Below are 22,482 nucleotides of genomic sequence, written 5' to 3' on the forward strand. Positions count from 1 at the left end.
TTAGCTCTATCTTAGGTCATGATCCTCCTCCTTGCATGAGTCAGAACCTGTGCCAGTGTACTTAACATCCCTGGATGTGAAGCCTGTTGGCATCTTACCCTAGTTGCTGCCAAGTCTCTTGGATGAGAATCCCTTGCTCTGGCTCCATGTAGACTCACTTTCTTCATTGTTGTCTCTTGCCTGCACTCTCGTGGCAGCCATGAAAAATCTCCCAAATGACAGTGGTATCCATACTTACTTTTTATGGTCCTTATTTTTTCACTTAAGAAATGTATTTGTATGTAAGAAATAAATGCCCCATAAGCAAAAGTTAGACTTCAGGACATGGTTATAAATAAGTTAAAGTTTCCTCTTGGCAAAGTTAGAGTTCTCTCTTTTTAACCTAGTTGCTTCTCTAAACCTTTTCAATGATGTCTACAATCTAGTAAGGTCTAGATTTTTTTCTTAAAACTCATTTTTGGAAAGAAAATATTAAGAAATTTACTTTAAAAATATTGTTTGATCAGCATTTTAATACTTCTTTACCAAATATTTTATTCAACAATGTATTCAATACACGTTTCATGAGCAGTTATTATGTGCCAACACTATTCTATGTATTTAGGATTCAATAATAATTCACATAGGCAAAGATCCAATCCTCTCACCTAACTAGACAGATGTATTGAATAAACATATAAACCTGTAATATAACTGACGTGGAGAGAAAAAAAGAGTGGACAGATACGGAATGACAGATAAGGTCAGGAAATATCTCTCTGAGAAGGTGGCATTTGAATAGACACTTGAATGAAATTAAGGGAGCACGTCATGAAGTTGCTTGGCAAGCGGCTGTGTAGGGTGAAGTCTTTCCAGGAAGAGGCACCAGTTAAGTCAGTCAAAGGTACTGATGCAAGAATATGCACAGCCTAGGAGGAACAGCAGGGTGTCAGGGTGAGAGAAGGACTCTTCCTTTCCTACAAGAGGAAGGAAATGAAATCAGAGTGGTAGGAGTGATTCCAGTAGATTATGGTATGCACTTTGGATTATATTCTAAAGAAGATGGAATGCCACAGAGATTCAAGTGCAAAGGAGTGACATTCTTTGCCTCATATTTGAAAATGTAGGTGATTCTGCAGACATAGAGAAAAAACTAGCGGTTACCAGTGGGGAGGGGAAAGGGAAGGAGAGAGGAGCAACACAGAGATGGGAAATTAAGAGCTACAAACTATAAAGTATAAAATAAATCACAGGATATATGGTACCACATAGGAAATGTAGCCAGTATTTTATAACAACTATTAATGAAGTATAACCCTTAAAACTGTGAATCACTCTATTACACACCTGTAATGTATAATATCATATATAAACTATAACTCATTAAAAACTCAGAAAGCAGAGAAAAGAGATAAAAAGAAAGGTATTTCTTTGTGTGTTTCATGTGGTTGAGCCACTAAATCCATCCTCACCTGAAATCTGTCCAGAGATGTTCAGTTACAGGAGTCAACAAGCCCCCCTCTCTCATGCACATCAGTACGGACCGTGTGTTCTGCTCCTTGCCACTAGGCACCTCTTGCTTGCTAGGAGCAGCTTTCCATGCATATACGGTTCTCAGGCAGAATGCTCTCACCACCTGGCATCTCAGAACACAGGAAATAGTCACCCCAGAAAATCTGCAAACCACTTGAGGCTTAGGTTCGGAGAGTTACATCATGTTCTAAGAGAGGAAGGACCACCTTTGGAGGGTACGCTGTCCAAAATCTTGGAGGAATGGATCCCAGGAACTGTCAGAGCTGAGAACATCACCTGGCATCAGCTGATCTCAGCTGCTCCCCGAGTAGTGAGGGATGGGCGTCCTTCCTGAAACAGAGGGCCTTTGGCAAACTTGCTTCTGGATACTGATATGTTTATGGTCATATCCACCAGTTGCCGGAAGTGTGGGGTGGAAACTGATTCTGAACGCACAGTCTCTGTGAATACCAACATCTTGCTTCAACATTTATTTCTGAAAACATTTTACCAGTTTGTGCTCCTTTCAGGACAGTTTGGATTCATGATGAACAGGACTACCTGGGCTTCTTCTCTCCTCGCTTCCCTGGGGCCAGTGAACCCCAAGTGGTTCCAGGGCTGAGTTCAGCTGGCAGGTACGGGCCTTACATTCCAGTCCCAGTAAATCCTCTGCTAGGCACTTGAGATCTTTTAGGATTGCCATAGGGTGAGCTTCCCGGAGCCTGTTCTCCCCAGTTGTCGTGATTGTCATCAGTTTGAAAGGAATTCTAGTCTATCGATCATAAGCATCAACAGCCTGCTGCCAGACTGTTGGGATCTGCATCTTAGATTCCCACCAAGGACTGAGCAAATGACCTTACCTCTCCCTGCTTCAGCTTCCTTCTCTGTAAAATGGAGATAATAAAACCAAACAAAAACACACATATACACACAATTTTTTTAAAATTTATATTTCAGTGGGAGTGTGGCTTTGGTGTATTTTTAGCAGAGTGAATTGGGTACCTTGATTCAATCCACCATCTTTACTGAAACATCTCCATTCACTTTTTTCTTAATAAATATATTTTACTAAGTTTAATTGACTTACTATGTTTCAGGTGCACAGTAAGGTGATTTGGTTATACATATACACATCGATTTTCTTCAGATTATTTTCCATTATATGTTATTCCTTTTGTTGCTTGTTACATGTCCATTTTTCAAAAGTAGAAATCTAGCATTCTATTCATACTGAGTCAAACAGGTGGAATCAAAATGTCATAAATTTTTTAGACAAAAATTCATGTTTTCTAAAATATAAATATTATACATACTTTATATATGTATATATATATTATTACTCCTTGGAAGGAAAGTTATGACCAACCTATATAGCAAATGAAAAAGTAGAGACATTACTCTGTCAACAAAGGTCCGTCTAGTCAAGACTATGGTTTTTCCAGTGGTCATGTATGGATGTGAGAGTTGGATTATAAAGAGAGCTGAGCGCCGAAGAATTGATGCTTTTGAACCGTGGTGTTGGAGAAGACTCTTGAGAGTCCCTTGGACTGCAAGGAGATACAACCAGTCCATCCTAAAGGAGATCAGTCCTGAATATTCATTGAAGGACTGATGCTGAAGCTGAAACTCCAATACTTTGGCCACCTGATGCAAAAAGCTGACTCATTGGAAAAGACCCTGATGCTGGGAAAGATTGAGGGCAGGAGGAGAAGGGGATGACAGAGGATGAGATGGTTGGATGGCATCACCGACTCCATGGACATGAGTTTGGGTGAACTCCAGGAGTTGGTGATGGACAGGGAGGCCTGGCGTGCCATCGTTCATGGGGTTGCAAAGAGTTGGACATGACTGAGCAACTGAACTGAACTGAACTGATATGTATACAAAAAACTTTGTAATCTGATTACTCTCTCTCAACTCTCCTATTGCTACTTCCTTATGAATGACCTGGATGTCAATCAAACGTTCTCTTTTCCAATCCTTGTTGCCCTTATTTTGTCAACATATTTGACACTACAGCCAATCAAACCTTTAAATGAATATGAAACTTAGCAGTTGGATACATGAAGGTGGAACTCATGGAGAGTTTGGGTTGAAAATATAAATTTTGGAGTTTGTCAGAATATTAGGTTGAACCACATTAATTGTCAATTTTTTTCAGTCAAAATTGTGCCATACTGGCAATTTCATTTACCCAAGAGTTAATAATTAAAGCAAAGAGACTGGATTAATAACTAAAAGTAATAAGAATAGTTAGGAAGGAATAGTTTGAGAACTAAAGTGCGGTCTGAAACACTCCAGCATTTGAAGGTCTAGGAAATTGGGAGGAACCCCTAAAGAATGTCACATAGGAGTGTGTGTGTATGTGTGTTTAGTTTTGGTGTACATTCTAGGGGTGGTCAGTTGCCTAAATAGGAATATAAACTGCAGGTGTTATAACCTAGCATTTTACCAGAAGACCATACTCTAAAGAAAATTGCAATAGGAACATTGAGCTATTTAAAAAAATTTTAGATTAATAACAGAAATTTCATAGCACAATATAATGAATATTAGAAATCAGTTTAACTTTGGGGATATTTGAAATATATAGATATGTGAATTAGCTGAAATATTTTAAAGAAATTCGCCACTCTTATTTGGGAAGGGTATAAGAACCAAGAGAGCCTTTCAGTCTTTAATTTGTACAGTGGTGCTCAAGGAATGATTCCAAAGTAATGTACGTGTTTGCACAAATCTTTTATGGACTGTGTAGTTAGAGGCTATAAAAGGTTAAGGAATTGAGACTTTATTAAGTTTTCAGAGTGGATTTTATGACTTTTTGTACCTAAATGTGTGTATATATGAATTTGGTTTCAGACATACGTTTTTTATAACCTGGTAAAAACAATTCAGGTGGAGTTGCTAGCTTATGTGTGTGTGTTCAGTTGTGTCCAACTCTGTGACCCCATGGACTGTAGACTGCCAGGCTCCTCTGTCCACAGGATTTCCCAGGCAAGAATAATGGAGTGGGTTGCCATTCCCTTCTCCAGGGGATCTTTCCGACCCAAGGATCAAACCCTCATCTCCTGTATCTCCTGCATTGGCAGGCAGATTCTTTACCATTGCATGACCTGGGAAGCCTATAACTATCTCCAATAATTGGCAGATACCAGTATCCAGAAGAGCCCTCAAAGGTGAGTTTACATTGTTTGAATCATTTTTTAACAACATGGCTAGATAAGTGAGGGAGATAAATGAGGCAAGTGAAAATACAAAAACTAAAACAAACCCCAAACCAAAAAATGTGTTAAGAAGATGAGTTGAATCATATCTATTACATGGGAATAGTAAGCCAATAAGAGGAAAGCTGAGAATTGACCCTTGGATTTGGCAACATGGAGATCATTGTTAATTCTAATAAAAACAACTGTTTTTTGGAGCAATGAGGCTAGAAAGTATGATTGAAATAGTCAAGAAAGACCAAGAGAATAGAAAGTGGAGACCATATGAATAGATGAATATGTTTTATGGTCTTACAGTGATCACAAGAAATGTAGATGTTGTTAAGGAAAATAAAGCTATGACCCTTTAGCATATCTCAACTATATTAATCAGAGTCTAGACAAAAGAAGGCACACTCAAAATGGTTAAACTGGAAAGAATATAATTAAGGGATTATTTACAATGGCGTGGGTATGGTTAAGGGAACCAGCAACAGTGTGAAGCCATTACCATTCTAGGCCTGAAGGGGCACTGTAAAGAAATGGTATTATGAGAGACTCATGAGAGCTGGAACTATGGGAAAGAGGCTTCTAGACAGGTGTTGTAGTCAGAGAGACACAGTATGACGCAAATTTTGGCCTAGCTAGCGTAAAGGAAAGGCATGTAATACAAACCCTGACATTTCTCTCCTCCTTTTTTTTTTGATCTTTTGCCAGTGTTGTGCATTGGTCTAACTCAAAAGGAAGCCACAGGGCAAGGAGACCCTGGTGATGTTTTCAAAAATGTCACCCTCCCAGAGCAGAGCATGACAGAGGAATGAAGACAATGAATTTGTGGGAGGAAAACAGGCAATACTGTTATTATAAATATTCTCTATAACCACGGGAAGTTAAAAAAAAAGTCATAGAAGGCAGGCGACTTAAAAAGCCCCACAAAGCTACCTTTCTAATATTTCTTTCTATTTACACACTTAATTTACTGGGTGTTCTTTCTGCCTAGTAATAGGGTTGGCTAACCTTTTCTGAAAATGGTCCAATGGTAAATATTTTATAATTTGAGTACAGAGGCAAGATTGAAAATATTATATTTCTATAAGCACTTAAATGTAATCATTTAAATACATAAAAAGCAACCATTCAAATCTAGTGGGCCAGAGTTTGCCACCCTCTGGCTTAGGAAATCCTCTTTTAATTTTTTGCTAATCTTAGTCAATGGCAAGTCCAAATAAACCCTCCTCCATGTGGCCTCTCATACAGTTACTCTTTGAGCTGTTGAGCGACAGAATATCAACTTTTACTAGTTTAAGGTAGTAAAATGTGCTAGCCTAAATTGAGAAGATGATGGAGGTAAATACCAGAATCCAGAACAGTGGGAATCTCAGGGACCAGCTGGTTTGCTACTATGGTAACACCAGAATACACCCTCTTCATCTCTACTGTATTCTTACCTTTACTTCTGTCTTCAATTTGGCCTCATTGTGTATCAAGAAGAGTCAACTCTCCTCACAAGAAACAATGCTTGTCTGTCCTTCTTTATATAATAACCCCAGAGAAGTATTCTGCTTGACTTGTCTTGGTCACACATCCTTGGACGAATGTATGTAGGTGAGGGAGGAAGCTTGTTGATGGTGGAGATGTTCTTTGATTGCACAAGCTTGGGAGAGAAGGCCCCTCCCGAAGAGGACTTCCCAAAGGGAGGGAGAATTCTGTTGCCAGGAGATGCAGACAGGAGATGCTGTCTATTTCAGGGAAATAAAAATGTCACAATTATAGACCAATATGTGACATGCCAGAAGAGGGAGATGTCTGACGCACGTTGTTATCACCCACAGTGTCTAACATCGCACTCGGTAGACGTTCGTGCATTTTTGATGAATGAATGACTCAGTTCCCTCAACTGGTTGTGAACATTCTCTTAACCGGCCTAGATTCTGATCAGCTGCTCTCTAGTTCTGTACATTGTAGTAGAGAGTTTTTAATGCCCAAACATCATCTTTCCTCTAATCCCAGAAGACAAAGAGTGCCCCCAGAGAGCCAGGCACACAGGAAGCATCCTGTGGAAAGAGCCCAAGAATGGGGACTACACCGGCGACAGTAACGACTGTTGTGGGGGATCCGTGCGGCTTTTTGGCCGAGGCCTTCAGGACACAAGACCCCCGCCGACAGACGCGACCCTCCCTTGGGAGGGAGGCAGGGCACGGGGGCGGGGGCCCTAGCCTCGGGCGCGTCACTCGGCACAAAGGAGACAGCAGGGAGGCGGCCGCAGGAGCTGATCTGCGCTCGCCAGCCACTTGAATTGCGGTTACAGACCTGCAGCTCCCCTCCCCCTCCCCACCCAGTCCCGCCCGCCCGCCCGCCCGCCCGCCTTTCTGTCTCCTCTCTCCCTCCGTACTGGCCGGCCTGGGTCCATTTCCGGGCTCCGGGTATTTGGTATTGATCAGGGCCGGGGGCGCGGGAGCAGGTGGCTGCGGCGGCGCAGCCTGCTGCGCCCGGGTCTGTCTCCCGCCGCCTTTGTCGCCAGCCCTTGCCTGGCGGCCCGCCCCGTCCTCCGGGCCCGAGCGCTGCCGGCTGGACTTTGCGCCGCGTCGGGCGCTACTGCTGCCGCGCGCCGGGCCGTGCTCTGTGCAGGCGGCGGCCGGGAAGCCAGAGGCGAAGTGCAGCCCGGACCCCAGGCCAACATGGCTGAAGTCACCATCGACCAGTCCAAGCTGCCGGGAGTCAAGGAAGGTAGGGGCCGGGCCGTGGAGCGCGCGCCGGGCCCCTCCGGCTCCCAGCGCCGGGTCCCTCCCGAGGGAGGAGGGCCTTCCTAGTCTCGGCGGCCCCCGCGGCCTTCGCTTGGCGCCCACCGGGTGCCGGCCCACCCTGGCCTGGAAGAAACTGAATTCCGTTTCTGCTGTGGGACCTTGGGCAAGTCACCTAAGTTCTGAGCCCCAGTTTTTCTCCAGCGTCGGGAAATGGGGGGAGAGGCCAACACCACTCTCATCAAGTGGTTGTGCGAAGGTTCTCGGGTGCCGTTAGCGAAAGCTCCGGAGCTGAGTGCCTCTGACTTATTTCTCTTAAAAATTCAGGCCCAGCCTAGCTGGCCTGAAGGCTAGCAAGTGGGGAGTGGTTGAGGTTCAGTTCCTTGTGGAACCTTTGTTTTGAAACTTGACTCTTTCCCTCCTTCTGTCTACGTTTCCTAGCGCTGCGTCTGGCTGGCTGACTTTCCCACCTTCTTCCAGGTTTAAAAGTTTAGTCTGGGCACTGCCCAGCGCGAGCAGCCAGATGGGAAGCTGCTATAAATAAGCATTTTCTCACAAAAAAGCAGTAAGCGAGGGGGAGCAGGGGACTCATTGTGATCTTGATTTTTACTAGCTTTCTATACTGATGTCCAGATGTAAGAGCTTGATTACTACTGGTCTGGTTTGACTTCTAGCAAGAAGCCCATTGACTTCTTGCCTCTTGTCTTCATCCTAGACCTTTTTTTTTTTTTTTTAAAAAACTGAGCTCTTGGGTGCTGGATCGCTGTAATCTTTAGTAATCTTAGGCTGTTATTTGTCCCTGGGAAGCATAGAAGTCCCAGAGTGCTATCCGGGCTTGCAGAGATTGTCATTGTAGTGGATGTCATTTGTTTCATTTGACTCTTGTGGTCTTAGTTGTTCTGGGAAGGTGGAATTGAAAAGGATCTTTGCTTTCTTGGAATTGTGTTTTTCATTGCCAACCTGATTTGACTCATAGGGTGTTCTGGCTGCTAGGGCTGAACCCAGAATCCAAAGAAAGCTTGACTACTTTAGGCCCCAGAGTTCCAAACACCAGGAGACAGTCGCTGGTTTTGTGTAGAATTTTTAATGCTTTTGGGCCTGTCCTATTGTTCCTAAAGGATGCTAGAGTTTTTTAGGCCAGAGATTTTTTAGCAAGTGGTGTTTTTCAACCCTTGAGTTCCCATCCTGGTTTTGGTAAAGGTTCTCTCATTCATATGTAAATAATTTTTTCTTTGCACTGTCAAGTCTGGAGCCTGAGTGGTGGGAAAGGCAAATTTGCACTTTGAAAGTCCTAGTCTTAGAGATTGTCCTTAACCTTTGTGGTATGAAGTTGTGTGTGTGTGTTTTGGATGTCTCGAGAGAAAAAGTGATCCTTGTATATATAATGCTTCCTTGGGGGCTGTGAGAGTAGGATGAGAATTGGAGTTCAGACACAACCTCAATTTGTAAACTAGGGCTTCCGTGGTGGCTCAGTCGGTAAAGAATCTGCCTGCAGTGTGGGAGACCTGGGTTTGATCCCTGAGTTGGGAAGATCTCCTGGAGGAGGGCATGGCAACTCACTTCAGTATTTTTGCCTGGAGAATCCCCGTGGACAGAGGAGCCTCATGGGCAACAGTCCATGGGGTTGCAAAGAGTCAGACACGACTAAGCGCAGCACAGAGTCATGTAGTGCTATGAGTTTACCTTGCTCCCTGTACATGTTAGTGACCTGAAACAAACTTGAAACTCACTTTCTTTCTATGTATGCATTTATATTACTCTTAGGTCTTTTGGTTTCTAATCAAGACATGAATGGTTTATTCCAATATATTCTTTCTCAAGGGTTTCAGCAAACACTTTCCATCTATAAATGCAAGATTTTTCCATTGCTAAACTCGGGAGTTTAACTCATTTGGATTGGTTTTCATTTTGCACAACTTGGTGTGAAGCAGTCCAGTTTATATAATACGTTAAAGTGGTATGGAAATTTATGTGGCTGTTTCATTAAGTTAGAATTTACATATATTGATTTACTTTGAAGATGGTCAGAAATTATTGAGAAGATCATTGTTTTTGTAAGCATCTGATTTTTCTGGTTCAAAAATCATCAAAGGAAATGATACACTATACTAGGAATGTCCTAATGGTGGTGTGGTTTTTGTTCTGGGAAGTATTCACATCTAATAAAGTGTATCTTTCTTTAATGTAACTCTTTATTATAGTCTGGTTGCTCCCTAATGATTTTTTTTAGACCCTAATTAAAGAAAATAAGGTTGGTGACCATGATTGGGTAAAACATATACAAACATTGAGACTGTTCTTAATACTGAAACTCCAACTCAGTTTGAAAAGGAAGTTTAGTAATAATTTGCTTAATATTCTGGCATAGATTTTTAAACTCCAGTTTTAAAAACTCTCTGCTTCTCTTATTAATGTAAACCTTGGTATACAATTTCAATTTGGAATCATTGGGCAGATTCCAGTAGAGACTGAGAAGAACAACGCAGTGGATGTCTGCCCCTTCCCACTGCCCTTTTCTTTAGGAAGGGACCGGGCGCCCTGGGACTTTTTTGTGAACATCTCAACAGAGGTCATGGTAGCAGCTGACTTTAGGGAAGGGGAATATTTGAAAACTTTTTTCTTCTAGGTTAAAATCTAACACTTGCTTAGTTTTAAGATAGTCAAAGATACTCATCATTTGGACAGACCTTTGAAAAAATAACTACTGCAGTATTTTTACCTTGGGAAAGCTCTCTTAAAATAGGAGATAGAGACGTGTTTGAGTTCATTTGTTGTGAAAAGAATTAAGTCAAGAATTAAGTCTAAGATGAATTTTAACACACATCATTGTTTCTGGGTTTAAAAGCATTTTATTTGGAACATCTGCATACTTTTTGTAATGGAAATACTGTTGCCATTGTTTAGAAATAATGCTTTATTCAGAAACATTTGAAGTTCTCCGCTACAAGATTTGAAATAATTCTCAACCATTTTTTTAATATCAGTAGATGTATATCTGAAATGCATCATGCAATCTGTGAATGCTAGACAAAAGTATTCTCCAATAGAAAAAGGTTCCAACAATATTCCAAAACTTTTTTTGGTTTAGATCAAAGCTTTTTTTTTCCCTTAAAAAAAAAAAGCACTTTCATTCGTTAACAAAGTTAGATTTTTGGTCAGTTTTAGCTTTGGTGAATTTTCTTCCTGAAACCACAATCCAGACTCCTCACTTTTTGCTCTCTCCAGTCCGATTCCCATCTCTGTGTGTCCAACTCTTTGTGACCGCCAAGGACTGTAGCCTGCCAGACTGCTCTGTTCATGGGATTTTCCAGGCAAGAATATTGGAGTGGATTGCCATTTCATCATCCAGGAATCTTCCTGTCCCAGGGATCTAACCCATGTCTCCTGTGTCTCCTGCTGTGGCAAGCGGATTCTTTACTGCAGAGACACTGGGGAAGCCTCTTTCATACCTCTACTTAGTTTTAATTGCTCGCTGCTAATCTTGCTCTTTCCCGTATTTAGCAAAGTTTTCACATTATCTTAAGATTTTGGTCTAAGAGGTGTAGACTGTGTATCAAAGCCATTTCTAGACTCTTTAAAGTTTATTAACTCCTTTGCAGTGTTTTAGTCATTAATGTTTTCCCACTTTTAAACATTGAACACGTAATATACAATCTACAATCCTCTCATCTACCAGGCCAACCTTCTTTCTTCTTTCGTCTCAGCAGTAAGGGAATTTATTATGTATTATGTATTTTTACTGTCCTTCAAATGAGAAGTTCCAACATCCCCAAAGTTAGTTTACTCATGATTAGCATCTGATGAGCACCTGTGCACTTGCGGTAGAGACATTTCTTGAAATGAAGGTAGCTAGCTATTCTGAGAGCAAATCCTTTTTCTTTAAAGATCAAAGTTAATGCATTTTCAGAAATATACCTAGAAAGCACTGATTCACTTTAGTGAATAGAACACCATAGTGGCAAGATGAGGGTAAATTAAATTAATGGCGTAAGTCCAGAAGTTTTAAGTGGAAAGATACAAAATTATGTCTGTTACAGTAAGTTAATCAAGTAGTTCCAGAGATCTAAAGCATGTGGCATGCCCACAAGACATATAGTGTGATGGAGGTCTCTAAGGGATCCATTTTCTGGCTCTTGGACAAACTCAGTTTTTCTTTTCCTCAAAATTCCATAGGTTTTTTTTGGGGGGGGTAGGGGGTGTTTGTTGTATTTTAATGAGACCACTGCTAAATCATGACTTATGTATGTGTCTTGTTTTTCTTTACCTTGATCTGGCTTCAGATCTTTCACATAGCTGGCAAAGATTCAGCAAATATGTGAATGTGTGAATGAATGAATGAGTAAATCGTGACTACTAAATGGTCTCTATTAGTTTAGAAATCCTATCTCTGACATAATTTCCTGTTCCTTCTCAGAGCATAAGCTCTTAGAGGGCAGAGATAATGCCTTTTAACCTTGACATCATGTATCTTAGTGCCACTATTACATTTATGAAATTGTTTTATGTATTTTTTCTAGTGTTTTTTTTTTCATAGATATGTCTTGTAAGTGGAATCCATACAAAGTTATGGATAACATAGAAAGTAAAAAAAAAAAGTCATTGCACGTTCAAAGTCCTTCTGACTTTCAAGGTAATCATTATTAAGAATAAAATTTTAGTAAAATATTTTTTAAAATGCTATTTGGTGGTTTGAATATTTTTTTGAGTAATAGGTTTAATTCCCCCCCCTCGCACCCTGAGGTAAAATGCAAAGCAGTATCACATAATTTGGAAGCTGAAAAGAACCTTAGATACATATTTTTTAGAAATTTATGTGTGTCACCTATTGTGTGAGGGTAGTTTCACAGTAAAAAGTGCCCTGTGGTGTATGGTGTGATCTTGACTGTGCTGGAAAGGCAGTCCTATAGAGTTCGAGGAGTTGTTCAAGGAGTTGTTGTAAAGAACTCTTGAAATTCTACCCAGAATGCCTCTCACATTGCTATATGTAGGTATGTGGTACCTTCTTAATGGAGAAGGCAATGGCACCCCACTCCGGAACTCTTACCTGGAAAATCCCATGGCTGGAGGAGCCTGGTAGGCTTCAGTCCATGGGGTCGCTAAGAGTCAGACACGACTGAGCGACTTCACTTTCACTTTTCACTTTAATGCATTGGAGAAGGAAATGGCAACCCACTCCAGTATTCTTGCCTGGAGAATCCCAGGGACGGCGGAGCCTGGTGGGCTGCCGTCTGTGGGGTTGCACAGAGTCGGACACGACTGAAGCGACTTAGCAGCAGCAGCAGCAGTACCTTCTTAAATAAATCAGTGATTTTTAAAAACTGAAATAGCTGCTATTTGTAAAATAAAGATTATTTTAATAATTCAAGAAATGCCTTTTTTTTTAACTGACAAGTATATAAAGAACAACTTCTCCCTTGTGGGAAACTGTTAGAAACCACTGCTCCACCAGATTTTCCAGATGAAAATCTGAGAGGCAGGATGGGGAAGTGAGTTGTAGTAAACCCCTTAGACTTAACATATCTAAAAATTGCCACATGGGGCCTAAATTTAGAAAAGTTTAGAATTGAGTATTCCACAGCTCAGTCTTCCCTCCTCTCTCCTTTTTCATCTTCCGCTTCCTTTCCCATCTTCTCCCTTCATCTCTCTTCTTTGTTCCCTCTCTGTGTTCTTCTCTCTCTTTTCAATTATTCTGTAGATAAAAAAAGAATCATTCCTGATGTATTTCCTTAATGTGTGTGTGCGCTCAGTCACTCGGTTGTATCCTTCTCTTTGCGGCTCCATAGACTGTAGCCTACCAGCCTCCCCTGTCCATGGACTCTCCCAGGCAAGAATGCTGGAGTGTGTTGCTATATTCTTCTTCAGGAAATCTTCCCGACCTGTGTCTCTTGTTTCTCCTGCATTGGCAGGTGGATTCTTTACTGCTAGATCCACAGGAGAAAAACAATGGTATAAAAATAATGAATGGCAAAACAATTTCAGAGCTTTTTCTCAAGTTGTTTTAGGGATAACCTTTGATATGAATGTTAAAAAGTTGATCTAGGTTTTATTTTATTTTTTAATTAAAAGGGCTTTGTTTTTTTAGGTTTTTGTTTTGATTCAGCAAATGAATTGCTGTATGAACTACAGGAGGTCATATTCCTGCCTCAGTGGTGTTTCCTGCATAGAAGATGCATTTCCTCTCTGGTACACTCAGCCTGAAGGGGCTAATGTTTAGAGGCTTGGATATTTTAAGAGGAGTAAACATATTGTGTTTACTCTGTTCTTTTCAGAGATGTAGAGTTTTGATCGAGATAAGTGAATTTTTGCCTCAGTAACAAAAAACAGTGTGATACTGCAAAACTTAAGTAAACTTTTCTTGAAATCCCACTTTTTTAAGTGAAGGAGTGTATTTTACAATTAACTACCCTGAACTATAGGGGAGAAAAAAGTAAACCTTATCACAGCTATGTTTGCAGTTTCAGATGTGGCCACTGGAAGGATTGTTGGATTAATGCTTTTAGCTGATGACCTATTTAAAAGTGTCCTGTGCTTCAAAACTATAAAATTAGGGTGCCCTAGATCCTAAATAATAACTACAAAGGATAATTGGCCTTGAATACCTTGGGGTTATATTGGCTCTTTATTCCCAGTTGTTTGAATTTAGAAATCAGTACAAGAATTCCTATATACTATTGTGCTGTTTGTGTGCTGTGCTTAGCTGGTCAGTTGTGTCTGACTCTTTGTGACCCAATGGAGTGTAGCCCACCAGGTTCCTCTGTCTAGTGGGATTCTCCAGGCAAGAATACTGGGTGGGTTTCCCTGCCCTTCTCCAGGGGATCTTTCCAATCCAGGGGTCGAACCCAGGTCCCCCGCATTGCAGGCGGATTCTTTACGGATTGAGCTACCAGGGAAGTCCAGATACTGTTGTGTTAGCCAAAACAGAAGAGTTTTTCAGTGAGCTGGCACAGAAAACCCGAACGAACTTTTTGGCTTATATTCTTTGCAGCCAAACAGGGAGAAGCTCTGTACAGTCAGCAAAAACAAGACCAGGAGCTGACTGTGGCTCAGATCATGAACTTATTGGCAAATTATTGCCAGAGTTAAATTGAAAAAAGTAGAGAAAACCACTAGACTATTTAGGTATGACCTAAAACAAATCCTGTATGATTATACAGTGGAAGTGACAAATAGATTCAAGGGATGAGATCTGATAGAGTGCCTGAAGAACTATAGATGGAAGTTCATGACATTGTACAAGAGGCAGTGATCAAGACCATCCCCAAGAAAAAGAAATGCAAAAAGGCGAAATGGTTGTCTGAGGAGGCCTTACAAATAGCTGAGAAAAGGCAAGATGTGAAAGGCAAAGGAGAAAAGGAAAGATATACCCATTTGAATGCAGAGTTCCAAAGACTAGCAAGGAAAGATAAGAAAGCCTTCCTCAGTGATCAGTGTAAAGATATAGAGGAAAACAATAGAATGGGAAAGACTAGAGATCGCTTCAAAAAAATTAGAGATTTCAAGGGAACATTTCGTGCAAAGATGGGCTCAATAAAGGACAGAAATGGTATGCACCTAACAGAAGCAGAAGATATTAAGAAGAGGTGGCAAGAATACACAGAAGAACTATACAAAAAAGATCTTCACGACACAGATAACCACGATGCTGTAATCACTCACCTAGAGCCAGACATCGTGGAATGTGAAGTCAAATGGACCTTAGGAAGCATCACTACAAACAAAGCTAGTGGAGGTGATGGAATTCCCCTTGAGCTATTTCAAATCCTAAAAGATGATGCTGTGAAAGTGCTGCACTCAGTATGGCAGCAAATTTGGAAGACTCAACAGTGGCCACAGGACTGGAAAAGGTCAGTTTTCATTCCAATCCCAAAGAGAGGCAATGCCAAGGAATATTCAAACTATCACACAATTGCACTCATCTCACACGCTAGTAAAGTAATGCTTAAAATTCTCTAAGCCAGGCTTTAACAGTGTGTGAACTGTGAACTTCCAGATATTAAAGCTGGATTTAGAAAAGGCAGAGAAACCAGAGATCAAATTGCCAACATCCGGTGGATCATCGAAAAAGCAAGAATTCCAGAAAATCATCTGCTTTATTGACTATGCCAAAGCCTTTGACTGTGTGGATCACAACAAACTTTGGAAAATTCTGAAAGAGATGGGAATACCAGACCACCTGACCTGCCTTCTGAGAAATCTGTATGCAGGTCAAGAAGCAACAGTTAGAACTGGACATGGAACAACAGCCTGGTTCCAAATCGGAAAAGGAGCATGTCAAGGCTGTTATGTTGTCACCCTGCTTGTTTAACTTAAATGCAGAGTACATCATGAGAAATGCTGGGCTGGTTGAAGCACAGGCTGGAATCAGGATTGCCAGGAGAAATAGCAAAAACGTCAGATATGGAGATGACACCACTCTGATGGCAGAAAGCGAAGAAGAACTAAAGAACCTCTTGATGAAAGTGAAAGAGGAGAGTGAAAAAGTTGGCTTAAAACTCAACATTCAGAAAGCTAAGATCATGGCATCTGGTCCCTTCACTTCATGGCAAATGGATGGGGAAACAATGGAAGTGGTAGCAGACTTTATTTTTTTGGGCTCCAAAATCACTACAGATGGTGACTGCAGCAATGAAATTAAAAGACGCTTGCTCCTTGGAAGAAAAGTTATGACCGACCTAGACAACATATAAGAAAGCAGCGACATTACTTTCCCAACAAAAGTTCATATAGTCAAAGCTGTAGTTTTTCCAGTAGTCATGTATGGATGTGAGAGTTGGACTCTAAAGAAAGCTGAGCGCTGAAGTATTGATGCTTCTGAACTGTGGTGTTGGAGAAGACTCTTGAGAGTCCCTTGGACTACAAGGAGATCCAACCAGTCCATCCTAAAGGAAATCAGTCCCGAATATTCATTGGAAGGAGTGATGTTGTAGCTGAAGCTCCAATTCTTTGGCCACCTGATGTGAAGAACTGACTCATTGGAAAAGACCCTGATGGTGGGAATGATTGAAGGCGGGAGAAGGGGACGACAGAGGATGAGATGGTTGGATGGCATCACCGACTTGATGGACATGAGTTTGAGTAAGCTCCGGGAGTTGATCATGGGCAGGGAAGCCTGGTATGCTGCAGTTGATGGGGTCGCAAAGATTTGGACACGACTGAGTGACTAGACTGAGTGACTGAACTGTCTGACTGATTATTTTTAAGAGGACACCACAAACACACATACTCAAAAGATGTGTGTTTTGTTTTTTTTTTAGTATGTCATTATTTCATTAAAACAAACGCACACATTAGGACATGTACGTCTTCATATGATATTGGTAACCATACACTGACATAAAAGCACTGAAAAGTTTCTAATAAACCAGAGCCAGTGTTAAACCAGTCTTGCTTATGTATCAGTGTTTTTTTCTTTTTAGCCAGGTTCATTGATGTATAATTCATGTACAGTAAAAATTCTTCTTAATGTGCAGTTCTAAGTTTGACAAATGTTTGGTCTTGTAACCACCACAGCAGTCAAGATATAGAACAATTGCATAACCCCCAAATTGTTCTAACCCTTTCTCCCCACCCTAACCAACCACTGATTTGTTTTCTAGCCCTGTGCTTTTGCCTTTACAAAAATGACATATAAATGGGATAACACAATAAATAGCTTTTTGTGTTTGACTTCTTTCACTTAGCATAATGCATCTAATACCATGTGTATATCAGTAATTTTGTTCCTTTTCATTGCTGAATTCCAGTGAATGGCTGTACCACATTTGCTTATCCATTCACTAGTTGATGAATATTGAGGTGTTTTTTGCTTCTGGTGGTTATAAATAGTCTCTATAAACATTTGCGTACAATTTTTTTTTTTTGAGTGAATGTGTTTTCACTTCTCTTGGGCTAGCACCTGTGCCTAGTTGCTCAGTGATGTAAGACTCCTTTCAACCCCTTGGTCTGCAGCCCGCCAGGTTCCTCTGTCCATGGGGATTCTCCAGGCAAGAATACTGGAGTAGATTGCCATACCCTCTTCCAGGGGATCTTGCCAATCCAGGGACTAAACCTAGGCCTCCCGCATCGCAGGCTGATTCTCTACAGACTAAGGCACCAGAGAAGCCCAAGATCACTGGCGTGGGTACTCTATCCCTTCTCCAGGGGATATTCCTGACCCAGGAAACCAACTTGGATCTCTTGCATTGCAGGCGGATTCTTTACCAGCTGAGCTACCAGGGAAGCCCTGGGTTAGAACCTGGGGTAGGATTACTGGGTTGTATGGTGAATATATGTTTAGCTTTATAAGAAACTACCAAACTGTTTTTCAAAGTAGCTGTACCATTTTGCATTCCTGCAAGCAGTGTATGTGAGCTCCAATTGCTCTGCATCCTTGTCTGTACTTTACATTGTCAAGATATATTTTTAAAAATTTTTAGCGATTTTCTTAAGGGCTTAAATTCTGGTTCTGTTGTTTTGTAGCTGTGATCTAAATTTTAACAGTGTAGTATTACCTCATGTGGCTTTAATTTGCATTTCTGTAATGAATAATGATTGGAGACTCTTCTTGTGCTTATTTCCTATTCTTACATCATTTGTTGAAGTGTGTGTTCTAAAGTTTGCCTTTAAAAAAAATCAGACTATTTTCTTGTTATTGAGCTTTGAGAACTCTTTATGTATTTGAATTCAACTCTCTTATCAGATAAATATTTTGTAAATATCAGTGGTCTTCGAACCTTGGTGCAATGTTAGGAGCTTTACTGTGAGCACGTTCCTGCTCTACTTGATACCAGCTGAACCTCTTGGAGATGGTCCCAGGAAACTGTAGTCTTTTATACCTAGATTATACATTGGGCTTACAATGGGCATTTGGAATATACTGACTAAAAATACTGTGGCCACCGTAATGCAGGGAGGCATCCTACTGTACTTTAATTCTTTATATTTTTTCAGTAGCAACTCATTACCTTTATCAGGGTTAAAGAATGGCAGCATTTTTTTCCTTTTAGTAATTGAAATTTGTTCCTCTAGGATAGAAGTTTGCAAACTGTGGCCTGTGGGCCAGTCCAACTACCCACTGCTTGTTTTTATACAGTGGAGCTGAATATAGCCTTTACATTTTTAAATGATTGAAGAAGAAGAGGAAGAAGAATGTTTTGTGACAGGTAAAAATGATATGAAATTCAAATTTCTGTGTCTGAGGTTTTATTGGATCATGACTTTGCTCATTTGTCTACATACTGCCTGGCTGCTTTTTGCTGTAAAGGCTGAAACTAGTGAGTAATTATAGCAGAGACTATGGTCAAAAAAGCTTACATTGTTTACTCTCTGTTACTCTGTGGAGAAACAATAATTTCTCTCAGACCATTTCAATGAAACCTTTTAAAAACTTCCCTAATTGATATTTTTTTTTGATACTTCATTAATCACTATAAACATCAGTTATCAAAACTTTTTTTTGATATCAGTTCAGTTCAGTTGCTCACTCGTGTCCGATTCTTTGCGACCCCATGAACCGCAGCACGCCAGGCCTCCCTCTCCATCACCAACTCCTGGAGTCCACCCAAACCCATGTCCATCGAGTCGGTGATGCCATCCAACCATCTTATCCTCTGTCGTCCCCTTCTCCTCCTGCCCTCAATCTTTCCCAGCATCAGGGTCTTTTCCAATGAGTCAGCTCTTCGCATGAGGTGGCCAGAGTATTGGAGTTTCAGCTTCAACATCACTCCTTCCAATGAACACCCAGGACTGATCTCCTTTAGGATGGACAGGTTGGATCTCCTTGCAGTCCAAGGGACTCTCAAGAGTCTTCTCCAACACCACCGTTCAAAAACATCAATTCTTTGGCTCTCAGCTTTCTTTATAGTCCAACTCTCACATCCATACATGACCACTGGAAAAACCATAGCCTTGACTAGACGGACCTTTGTTGACAAAGTAATGTCTCTGCTTTTTAATATGCTGTTTAGGTTGATCATAACTTTCCTTCCAAGGAGTAAGAGTCTTTTAATTTCATGGCTGCAGTCACCATCTGCAGTGATTTTGGTGCCCAGAAAATGTTGTGTGCTGTTGGAGACTATTATTGTTTGAACCCATGTGACAGCATGTATTATTTTTGTAGTGACTTTTAAAAATACAGACTTGCATCTGATTTTTATTTTTTAAAGAAGAACATGTGCTTCTTTAAAAATGTCTAGGTACTTCAAAATTGATTATCAAAGTAGAAACCTTATGTAAAGTAAGAATAATCCATTTGCCAGTTCTGAGTAAGGGCCAGTGGGGCTTTCATGAGTGAAGTGTATGAGTAAACAAGTTAAACTTTTGAAAAGTTTGCTTATGATTCTTAGTTTATTACTTATTACTGACTCTCTTCAAAACACACAAACCAACATTGCATGAATGAAGTGTCACTTTGTCTCTTGGAAACTTGCATCAGAAGTACCTAGGTTAATTTACCACTAAACTTTGAAGGCTCAGTGTGTGATGAGCATTTCCAGTCCTGATACAGCTTCTCAATGACCAAAATCAGGGGAGTCTCCACTGGACTTTTTGGCTTTTATTTTTCTAATGACTCATAAAGACTGAGTCACTTTCCGTTAACATTGCTCAAGGACTTTTAATTGCGTTTAGTGAAAGCACGGATGACTTACAAGGATATCTTCCCCCCTTCTCTGCCTCCCCATCAACAACAATTTTTTTTTTTTTTTTGTCTGTTGACTAAAGAGGAGTCCGTGGTTTACTTTAAATATTATACTCACTAATTTTTGAGTAGCACTTCCCATTAAATACTTTAAAATATTGGCTTTTTCTTTCATATTACGAAATTCTGCAAAATTCAGAATGTTAGGGTTGGCAAATACATTCAGAATTTTTCTTTATTGTCTAGATGGGAAACCAGAAGTAGAGAAGGACAAAGAAGGGACTCGATTAAGATTCGTATCCTCCCAACTACACGTGTTCAGTTTGGCCTAACATCTGCTAGCATCTATTTTAGAAAGGATTTGGCACTCTCAGTGTCTGCCTTTACAAATGATCCTTATCCTGTTAGTGATTGCTGGATTCTAACTTACCATATCTGCTTCTGTTGTTTTCCCAGTTTTCCACGGTCAGACCTCATTATTTTATTTAAATTGGACTGTAGCTTATCCATGAAGTCTTTCTTTTTTTCTTTTCTCCTTGTAGTTTCCCCATGAAAACTCCAAAGAGCTGATCTTTGAAAGATTATTTCAGCTGTGTGTGTGTGTGTTGGAGGGGAGAAGCTGGAGGTTTAGAAAATGGTTAGTTAGGGAGCTCTTATCAATAAGACTCCAGTTTAACGTGCTTTCAATATCCCCAAATTCCAGGAACTTGGTTGCAGTGGCCCTCAAGCTCCCGAAACTGGGATACCTATTGAAGTTTAAAGGCAGCGCTGCCAAATCATTTATAGGACAAACCCAGACACTTTGTGAGCAAAAAGGGCAATTTTAATAATTGTACCAGAATAGATACATAAGAGACTGCTGAAATACCACAGGTGGTTGGATATGATGACCAAGTGAGGTCCTTGTTAAAAAACCCTGTCTGGATATATAAAGTTTTCATTGACACTTATAGCATAAAAAATACCTGTCTCCCATAGACTGTCTTGAGATTCTAAATGTGTTTTCTATTTCATAATTGATACTAAATGTAACATGAAATCTGCTCTAAGGTAGTAGGATTAAAGTTTCATTAAGCTGTTCATAAATGAGTTTCCCAAAATTCTGCTTTTAGTTAGTTTTCTTTTTGTTTCCTATTTATCTTTTCTCCCCATATATACCCCCTGAAAGTGGGGAATGGGTGTTGAAAATATTTGTGCAAATGAGGAGAGGTAAGGAATGCACACATTTCAGATTTCTACTTACTTGTCAGTATGTAATACAACTATCATTCTCTTCATTTTAAATGGAGTAGGAAGCTACCATTTTACTCTGTATGTTTCTGCTTATGTATCTTTTCAATAATTGAGCTCCTCCTATAATTATTTTGCAGTATTTGCTCTAGTTTACCGATACATTAAATAATTTGTCCAGGTTGAAGTCAAGCTTGTATAAAATTTAGCTTAAGCAGACTAACTTCTTTGGAAAGAGAAGTATTTTGAACCTAGGCTTGTAAGACATGGTTTCACATCTCATTACTACTCATTTGATGTAAAGACTCAGAGAAAACACTCAATATCTTTATTCAGTTTCCTTATCTGTTTATTGGAAATAGCATTTGCTATGTCTAATACATGGATTTTCCATGAGAGTTAATTGAAGAAATGGATATGAAAATTTTTGCAAAATGCAGTGTTATATATTCAGTCTCGGGGATATTACTGTTCAAGTTACCCTGTAATACTCCCACTTCTCTTTTTTTCCAGACCATTGTTCTTTGAGCCCTAATCCTTTACATGATATTTCCTTCTATACAATCTAAATATAGCCTGTTTCTCTCTGCTCATCCTCTTACCACCTCCTCAGGCCCAGCTCAAATGCTGATTCTCTGTTTCATCTACCCTGCTTCTTTCCTGTGTGTCTCCTTAACCTACTTTTGAGGTACTAACTTCCTTAAGCCACATGTCTCACCCACTGTATTGGTCTGCTAGCTCTCTGTCAAGACAAGACTGGTAGCAGACTGATCTCACTACTTCTTGGGGATCCTTATTCATAGGAGATACTCCAGAAAACTTGTCAGACTATCTGACAGGCCGACTGACCTGAGCTAACTGCACTAATGACACTAGAATAAGAGCTATGATCATTTGCATGAATACACTGGGGCTGGAATAGAGGATTAGAAGCAGTCACTTTCACTTTTAGTTGCATGAATTTTTCCCATCTCTCAGGTTTCTGTAGGAGGCTGATTGGTGTTAAGGTTAACTCAAGGCCTAAACACATAGTAGGTTCCTTTGGAAACAATGATCTTGCCTGTTATGGGTTGATTTTAGTTACTTATGACCATATTACTGTGTGTAAATTTTCCAGGATTGTGATATAGTATCATTTTGTTGCTATTACTAAAGGATCCAGTTAGTTTCTTAGAAGGAGTTGGATTCTACTCAGAATTTT

General features: G+C 40.3%; 2 protein-coding genes across 10 annotated transcripts in view; one reads left to right on the forward strand and one right to left on the reverse strand.

The window, feature by feature from the left end:
• The window catches only part of UTS2B (urotensin 2B), a 54,582-nt gene extending 47,545 nt beyond the window's left edge, over window positions 1–7,037 (reverse strand). For 5 of the 6 annotated variants that reach the window (XM_081537391.1, XM_081537407.1, XM_081537399.1 and 2 more), the window contains exon 1: window positions 6,143–7,037. The gene's annotated coding sequence lies outside the window, so the exon portion shown is untranslated. The remainder of the gene's footprint in view (window positions 1–6,142) is intronic. The other variant, XM_081537415.1, reaches the window with a different exon arrangement.
• CCDC50 (coiled-coil domain containing 50) overlaps window positions 6,097–22,482 on the forward strand; it is a 77,923-nt gene continuing 61,537 nt past the window's right edge. For 2 of the 4 annotated variants that reach the window (XM_081537311.1, XM_081537320.1), the window contains exon 1: window positions 7,109–7,421. In XM_081537311.1, the coding sequence (XP_081393437.1) occupies window positions 7,373–7,421 (49 nt within the window). In that variant the 5' untranslated portion in view covers window positions 7,109–7,372. Of the gene's footprint in view, window positions 6,300–7,108; window positions 7,422–18,442; window positions 18,577–22,482 lie in introns of those variants that run through there. The other 2 variants (XM_081537330.1, XM_081537339.1) reach the window with 2 other exon arrangements.

Source organism: Giraffa tippelskirchi, chromosome 2, assembly GCF_054371585.1.
Source record: "Giraffa tippelskirchi isolate mGirTip1 chromosome 2, T2T-mGirTip1v1.2.pri, whole genome shotgun sequence".
Taxonomy (NCBI): Eukaryota; Metazoa; Chordata; class Mammalia; order Artiodactyla; family Giraffidae; genus Giraffa; species Giraffa tippelskirchi.